The 8,445-nt window shown below is 37.0% G+C and overlaps 1 protein-coding gene across 1 annotated transcript in view; it reads left to right on the forward strand.

The window, feature by feature from the left end:
- The window catches only part of LOC107690967 (NACHT, LRR and PYD domains-containing protein 12-like), a 19,663-nt gene that overhangs the window by 5,800 nt on the left and 5,418 nt on the right, over nucleotides 1–8,445 (forward strand). Inside the window, exons 5-7 of the mRNA XM_016489406.1 lie at nucleotides 868–2,727; nucleotides 3,399–3,572; nucleotides 5,086–5,259. Coding sequence (XP_016344892.1) covers nucleotides 868–2,727; nucleotides 3,399–3,572; nucleotides 5,086–5,259 — 2,208 coding nt within the window. The remainder of the gene's footprint in view (nucleotides 1–867; nucleotides 2,728–3,398; nucleotides 3,573–5,085; nucleotides 5,260–8,445) is intronic.

Here is an 8,445-nt window from a genome sequence, read left to right on the forward strand (position 1 = left end):
TAAACCTTTGCCAACACAGGAGAATACATCATATTTCTAAATATGCCATTTTTTGTACATCGCGATATCAAAATAAAAGTTTCTGAGTTTGCATGTGGCCAAATATTAAAATGTAATGGATTTAAACATCATTAAATCACGCTGTAAAGTGAAACGTCACCAGGCCGTTGGCGCCCTCTGCAGGTATTTGTTATAATACATAATGTACTTAAGTTGGTTAAATTCATATTATGTATAGGCATATTACATGGTTTTATTGAACAACACTGTTAAAACACAATGTAATTACTTGGTTTTGATACTTTATTTGAGCCAATTATTATTGCCTCATCGTTAGTTTATATATAAATAGTCATACTAAAGCCTGGTTTTCACTTAGGTCTGTTACTAAAAACTATCAGATTACTCAATTGTCAAAATAATCAGTAGATTACTTGATTACCAAAATAATCATTAGTTACAGCCCTAGATTAGTTAAAGTATTTCTAAATACAACTGCATTGTTTTACTTTTTGTAATTAAAAGACATATTTTGTCATTGAAAATTTCTTAAAAATAGTATTAAAAGTGTCGATAAGCAGTGAGCAGTGAAGCAGGAATTTTTCAACCATATATTCATGAAAAAAAAAATCCGTTTGAATAAGGGAAGCAATATCTTTGCCATAGTATCCTTTCAGATGTTAAAGTTGCCACAGTCATTGCACCCCACCCCGCCCCCGGAAAAACGTTTTTTTTTGCTTTAACCCCTGTGTTTATTGTGTCCTGACTTGTTTTAAGAATGACATACATAACTTTACTCGAAGAACTTGTTGCTCATGCTCTCATTCATTCTTTGTCTTATTCTTCTTGTCTCTGCTGTGTGGATAGAGATGATCAGACTGCAGACCTGCAGAAGGAATCTCACCAATCAGTAGATGATGAACTACAGAGAGTCAAAAACCAACACAAAACTAGCATGAAGAACAAGTATGAGAGATTATGTGAGGGAGTCAAACTACAAGAGAATCAAACCTTCCTGAACACGATCTACACACAGCTCTACATTATAGAGGGAGAGAGTGAAGGAGTGAATGAAGAACATGAGATTTTACAGATGGACAAAAAAGCCAGAACACAATGCTCACAAGACACTCCAATCTACTGCAATGACATCTTTAAAGCCTCAGCTGAACCAGGACGTGAGGAGAAAGACCGAATCAAGACTGTTCTTACTAAAGGCATTGCTGGAATTGGAAAAACCGTCTCTGTGCAGAAGTTCATTCTGGACTGGGCCGAGGGAAAAGCCAATCAGGATGTAGATTTCATGTTTGTGCTTCCATTTCGAGAGCTGAACTTGATCAGAGATCATCAGTACAGTCTTCATAGACTTCTGCTGGACTTTCACCCTGAACTTCAAGATCTGGACTCAAAGATTTACAAGGAGTGTAAAGTTGTGTTTATCTTTGATGGTCTGGATGAAAGCAGACTCACACTGATGTTTTCAGACGCTCAGAAAGCTTGTGATGTGACTGAGACTTCATCAGTGGGTGTACTGATGTCAAAACTGATGAAAGGAAAGCTACTTCCCTCTGCTCTCATCTGGATCACCACCAGACCAGCAGCAGCCAATCAGATCCCCTCCAAATACATCAACCGTCTGACAGAAATTCAGGGATTCAATGAGCCTCAGAAGGAGGAATATTTCAGGAAGAGAATCAGTGACCAGCATCAAGCCAGCAGAATCATCTCACACATCAGAAGAGCAAGAAGCCTCCACATCATGTGCCACATCCCCGTCTTCTGCTGGATCTCATCCACTGTGCTTCAGAAGCTCCTAAAAGAAGATCTGAGTGCAGAAATCCCTCAAACTCTGACTGAAATGTACATCCATTTCCTACTCACTCAGATAAACATGAGGAATCAGAAATATGAGAAGAGACATCCAGGAAAACCCCTGCAGTCCAACAGAGAAGTGATTGTGAAACTTGCTGAACTGGCTTTCAAACAGCTGATGAAGGGCAATGTTATGTTCTATGAGGAGGACCTGAGAGAGAGCGGCATAGTTGTCGCTGATGCCTCAGTGTATTCTGGGATTTGCACTGAAATCTTTAAAGAGGAATCTGTGTTTCATCAGAGGAAAGTCTACTGTTTCATACATCTGAGCTTTCAGGAGTTTCTGGCTGCTTTCTATGTTTTTTACTCCCATCTGTTAAAGAACATGGAGCCACTGAAGTTGTTTCTGAATGATAAACATGAGACATACACATCTGAAAAAAGCCCTTTGCGTGAGCTGCTAGTATCAGCAGTTCAAAAAACTCTTCAGAGTAAAAATGGACACCTAGATCTTTTTCTGCGGTTCCTGTTGGGGGTCTCACTGGAGTCCAATCAGAGAGTCTTACAGGCTCTTTTGACATGCACAGAGAATAGCTCAGAAACAATAAGAAAAATAAAAAAACACGTTAAGCACAAAATCAAGGGAAATAAACGTCTCTCAGCTGAACAATCTATCAATATGTTCCTCTGTCTGCTGGAAGTTAAAGATCAGAATCTTTACAGAGAGATTCAGCATTTTGTGAAATCAGACAAACACTCGGAGAAGAAACTCGCTCCTAATCACTGTTCAGCAATCGCATATATGCTTCAGATGTCAGAGGAGGTGCTGGATGAGTTTGATCTCATGAAATATAATACATCATCTGAGGGAAGACGGAGACTGTTACCAGCTGTGAGAAACTGCAGAAAAGCTCTGTGAGTATTCATTCATGTCATCACACTAATTTATGTCATCACAGAAGAAACAGGTTTGTTTGAACTAATTCATCTATCAAATCATGACCGTGTTTATTCATAGAACAAAATGTGAATAAAATCATCTGTTCCTCCCATGGGCATTGAAGCAGAAATTATATAACAGTTGAAAGCACACTGAACAGTAGACAGTAGAAGCACAGTTGTGTGGAAAGGATGTTTTCAACCATCTCACATTCAGAATGAAAGATTCAAAGTTCAAACTGTTAATACCCCAAACAAAGTATTAGTGGTCAAAAAAAAAGAAATATAAAGACTAGACTAGCAAAATAGGTAACAGTAGTGAAATAAAAGCTAAAGACACCCTGTTATTCACAAGAAAAGCTTTGAACAATTTGGATAATTGAATAAACCACGTGTGGGTGGTACTGGTAGAGTAGAAGTCTGTTTGAAATGGATGACAGGTATTTTGTGGGGTGCATGAGGGCAGCTCAAATGAGCCTGAAACACTGCTCATCTCTGGGCTTTGCCGGTGAGTTTAATGGCAGCAGTAATGATGCCATTGCTGTGTTCAGAATGATTTGAAAGTCTGTTATCCTCTGTTATCGTTTAGTGCGTAATGCCTAGTTTTTAACCATTCATCTCTTTATTACTGTGTCATCCTGTTATAGACTTGCTGGATGTGGTCTCTCTGATCAACACTGTGAAAGTTTGTCTTCAGCTCTACAATCATCAGACTCCCATCTGAGAGAGCTGGACCTGAGTAACAACGACCTGCAGGATTCAAAAGTGAAGCTGCTCTCTGTTGCACTAAAGAGTTCACACTGTCAAGTGAACATACTGAGGTTTGACTTTCACAGTTACTCATTCACTGTGTTCAAATACTGTAGATTAACTTACTGACTATATTTACATATTCTCCAATAATGTGATTATAGCCAATAATCAGAGTAAGGACATCTTGAGGCTGGAATACACTGCACAATTTTTGCCCAGATTTTTGCCTCGATTTGCGGTCGAGGTTTGAATCTCACTTCTACAAAAGCCATTCTCACTCCTCACTCACTCGGTGTTTAGTCTGAATACAGACTTATCCTTGTTATTCGCTACCCTGTGGATCAGTGGTTCCCAGTCCTGCTCCTGGAGAACCCCTAACACTGCACACGTTTTGATGTCTTATCTGACACACACATTTAAGGTCTTGGGAGTCTTTACTAATGAGCTGTTGAGTTGAATAAGGTATGCTAGATTAGAGAGACATCTAAAATGTGTTTTGTTAAGGGTTCTCCAGGACCAGGATTAGGAACCACTACTGTCAATTATGCTCTGGCTTCACATGCTCAGACACTTCCTACTTCCCACTTTTGAAGTTGTAATTACGAGTTTGTTGTGTTCAAGAGCTTTGTTATCAGAAAGAGCAGGGATCATAGTGGATGGCCCATTCATGAGTTCATTCTTGCCTGTTTCTTGGGGAAATCTTATTTAAACCAAATAGTATAGAAGATATTTAGCCATTATCCAACAGGTTTTGAATAAGATGTAGCATTCCATTCATTGGTTACTATATAAACATTCACCGTCCTATCTAGATATTCAGCTGGCTGATGATTCCTACATTTTGGTCAAATGAATGCTATTTTTGCTGTGTTCAATACATAGAAAATGCATCAAATGGTTATTTATATACATAACTATACATGACTGTAACTTCAGGAAAAAGGTGTGGGAAAAATGAATAAAACTTTATAGTACTACAGCTACTCTTACAGTACTACTAGTTTCTCTCCTCCACCATGTTTAAAGTTTATGGCCTGCATACTAGCTGCAGCTAGTACTCACAGTGGTACTTGTGACCGCAAACAATCAATGTAAAAACAGATCTGTGGGAGAAGGGAAGAGGGAGAATTTAGTTCAGACCAAACAATCAAACCAAGAGTGAAAACAGCCTATTCTGTTTCACATCTTATATGCTGGCATTAAAGGGGTCATATGATGCGATTTCAATTTTTCCTTTCTCTTTGGAGTGTTACAAGCTCTTTATCTCTGCCCTTTATGTATTGTACTGGCATTGGTCAACAACTTGTAATTTTCACTTGTGTGATTAGATAACATTTACAGACCATTGTATGAATTTAAAGAATGCCTCTATGGCCACATTTACACGGTCAGATATCAGTGAAACAACAGAATCAATTTACAGAGTTCAAATCTCGTTATGTGTGAAAACAGCACAAAACACTTTTTCATGTGTAATATATAATATTTTAAAGATTATTGTAAATGTTAAATTGTAAAGTTGTTATATTGTAAACGTTGTTGTGACAGAAGTTAATTGCTTCCTCATTTTTTTCTGTTTAGATTGGTCAGCTGTAATCTCACTGGTCAGTGCTGTGAAAGTTTGTCTTCAGCTCTACAATCATCAAAAGCCCATCTGAGAGAGCTGGACCTGAGTAACAATGACTTGCTGGATTCAGGAGTGAAGCTGCTGTCTGCTGGACTGACAAGTTCAAACTGTCAGCTGAACATACTGAGGTATTTAGGAACACAGATAAAGATTTAAGGGACTTTCACACCAAACATGAATTTTCACATGAAAGTTCACTGCAAGCAAGATTTTGAATAGAAATAATCACAACAATAATCACAAATTAACTACAAGTTATGAAGCGAACACTTTAAAGCGCATTTTCGGAAATGGCAGTCAGCTTTGCCTTGCCAATGGGTTACATTTAAAATCAAAGAAAAACAATGTAGTTAAAATAATTCATATTCACAGACAGAAGCAAATTTATTGTTAACTTGTCTGCGTTTGTTAGAACAAATAGTAAATGTAAATGTCGAGCCTGTGCTTATGTTTACTCTACGCTACACAGTACTACACCATATTTTAGATTTTTACACATTTAACAGATGTGCAGTATCATATGAAACATATGATATATAACTTTAAAATAAAGAAAGGGTGGTCTAACTTTGCATCGGAGCAATAAAAGTTGTAGTCTGTTCAATGTGCCTACATGGGTTTATATGCTGAATATCAGTTAATATTCTTGGTAACACTTTAGAATAGGGAACACATATTCAGTATTAATAGTTAGTAAGGTAGTTGTTAAGTTTAGGTATGGGGTGGATTAAGGGCAATGTTCCCTCTAATCTGTGCGCGTGCACGGCCGCGCACTTCATTTGTCGCGACCATGCAGAAGAAATTACATGCTGCGCACAGGACAGACACAAAAATAAGTTGGGAAAGCCATGTGATTGAAGTCTAGTTAAGTGCGAAATAATTGCAATGCTCGGACAAACCACTATAGAGTTGGTGTTGCTATAGAGTTAGAACTGGTGAATGCAGTTTACAGGTTTTATAGAAAGAGAATGATGTGCGTCTAATGAGTCGCTGTAGAAATCGAATACTGCAATGTTTGCGGAAGAAATAGCTCAACACGAGAGCCAACACTAATGTAATGACGTGAAATAAAATGTCATTGTGTTTTAAAGAAGAGTGGCTTGATTAAGTGGTGGAAATAGCAGATGATGGGCACAGAATGGCAACAAAACTCTGAGACATTTACAGTAGTGTGCAAATTCTACTACATGGGGATGTTTAGATAACTAAAAGAATTCACATGTTCACGTTTTTTGAAAATATATAATATAAAAAACTAATATTTTCAATAAATATTATATTATAAAATCTAAAAATAATTAACATCAAAAAGGGAATTCATGAACAATAACTGCTTCATTTTTTCATATTAGCTATATTATATTATATTATATTATTATTAAGAATTGAACTCCTCTTCGTGAGATTTTTTTTAATGATTTTTAAATATAATTTCTTGGTAAGTAACACAGCACTGTAAAAATGTTTTCTCAGGTAACCTAAAATATGCATCATTAAGTTACATCAAGGGTCAAATCAAATATAAATAGCATATTACAGTTAAAAGTTACACACTTTTGTGTGTGTGGTGGACAGGTCTAGTATAAAGAATATTTTTGCTCAGGTGGCTGAAATGTCCGCCCAATAGGGACATTTTTTGCTCAGCAAGAAAAAAAATAGAGGGAACATTGATTAAGGGATCTAAATGTGCATGCAGAATAAAACATTAATATGTGCTTCATAAGTACTAATAAACAGCCAATATGTTAGTAATATGCATGCTAATAGTCAACTAGTTAATAGTGAGAATTGGTCCTTAAAATAAAGTGCTACCATATTCTTACATTTAATTTTAGTAAAACGCGAGCACTGTATTATTTCGTTCCCATTACTTAGCTAAAAAAGAAACAAATAAATAAAACTTGGCCATGATTTAGCTAAATCAATGAAACTGACAAGAAGGGATGAATTAACCCTTAAATGCATGGATGTTTCAACAGTCATTATTACATATTCGGGTCTTTAGCGACCCGGACCTAGATATCCAACACGGATGGAGTAAAACGCGAGCACTGTATTATTTCGTTCCCATTACTTAGCTAAAAAAGAAACAAATAAATAAAACTTGGCCATGATTTAGCTAAATCAATGAAACTGACAAGAAGGGATGAATTAACCCTTAAAATAAAACGTGAGCACTGTATTATTTCGTTCCCATTACTTAGCTAAAAAAAGAAACAAATAAATAAAACTTGGCCACGATTTAGCTAAATCAATGAAACTGACAAGAAGGGATGAATTAACCCTTAAATGCATGGATGTTTCAACAGTCATTATTACATATTCGGGTCTTTAGCGACCCGGACCTAGATATCCAACACGGATGGACCTCTAACTGCTGCAATGGCATACATTTCTCCTGATATTTTAATAACAATTACAAAAGAATAAAATAAAGCATATTTGGTTACCTTTACAAGCTTAGAAGGGTTCAATTTGAAGGGTTCAAATGATTTTACCATCACTGTCATCGTCACTTCCACAGTACATTCAGCATCTGCCTCACATTCATGCTCTCAACCATATTCTCAAAATTATAATTTTCAGGGACTTCAAAATCAATATTTTGATCACTGGCAGCTTATTCACCACATCCAGCATCAAATGACAGTGACACTTATATTTCATTGCGTATAGTAATTGCTCTGCAGTAAAGCCATTCAAGCCAGTTCAGTTTTTGCTGATGATATTCGTTTGTTTTATGCCTGCCGTAATTATGAGTGAAACATCATGTCATCGTTGTTTATCAAACAGTGCCACCTTGAGTAATAAAGGTGAATTGCATTTATTGAGTCATCAGATATTTAAAGGGGTCATATGATGTTGCTAAAAAGAACATTATTTTGTGTATTTGGTGTAATGAAATGTGTTTATGCAGTTTAAGGTTCAAAAAACACATTATTTTCCACATACTGTACATTATTGTTGCTTCTCTATGCCCCGCCTTTCTGAAACGATCGATCAATTTTTACAAAGCTCATCGGTCTGAAAAGCTAGGTGTGCTCTGATTGGCCAGCTATCCAGTGTGTTGTGATTGGCCAAATACCTCAAGCGTGAGACGGAAATGTTACGCCCCTTACCATACTGTGATGCCGTCTCCCGGCACGACGAGACAAAACCAATAAAACCCATTACAAACGAGGCATTTGTTGCATCCAGTGGGGACATAATTACGGATTATAATGACTTATACTGTCTTTTGATGCGCTGCATTGCATCGCGCCGCATCGCGCCGCATAAACATAAAACCATGTCTGCATTTGTGATCGGAGAAA

This window comes from Sinocyclocheilus anshuiensis, unplaced genomic scaffold, assembly GCF_001515605.1.
Source record: "Sinocyclocheilus anshuiensis isolate Anshui unplaced genomic scaffold, SAMN03320099.WGS_v1.1 scaffold66, whole genome shotgun sequence".
Taxonomy (NCBI): Eukaryota; Metazoa; Chordata; class Actinopteri; order Cypriniformes; family Cyprinidae; genus Sinocyclocheilus; species Sinocyclocheilus anshuiensis.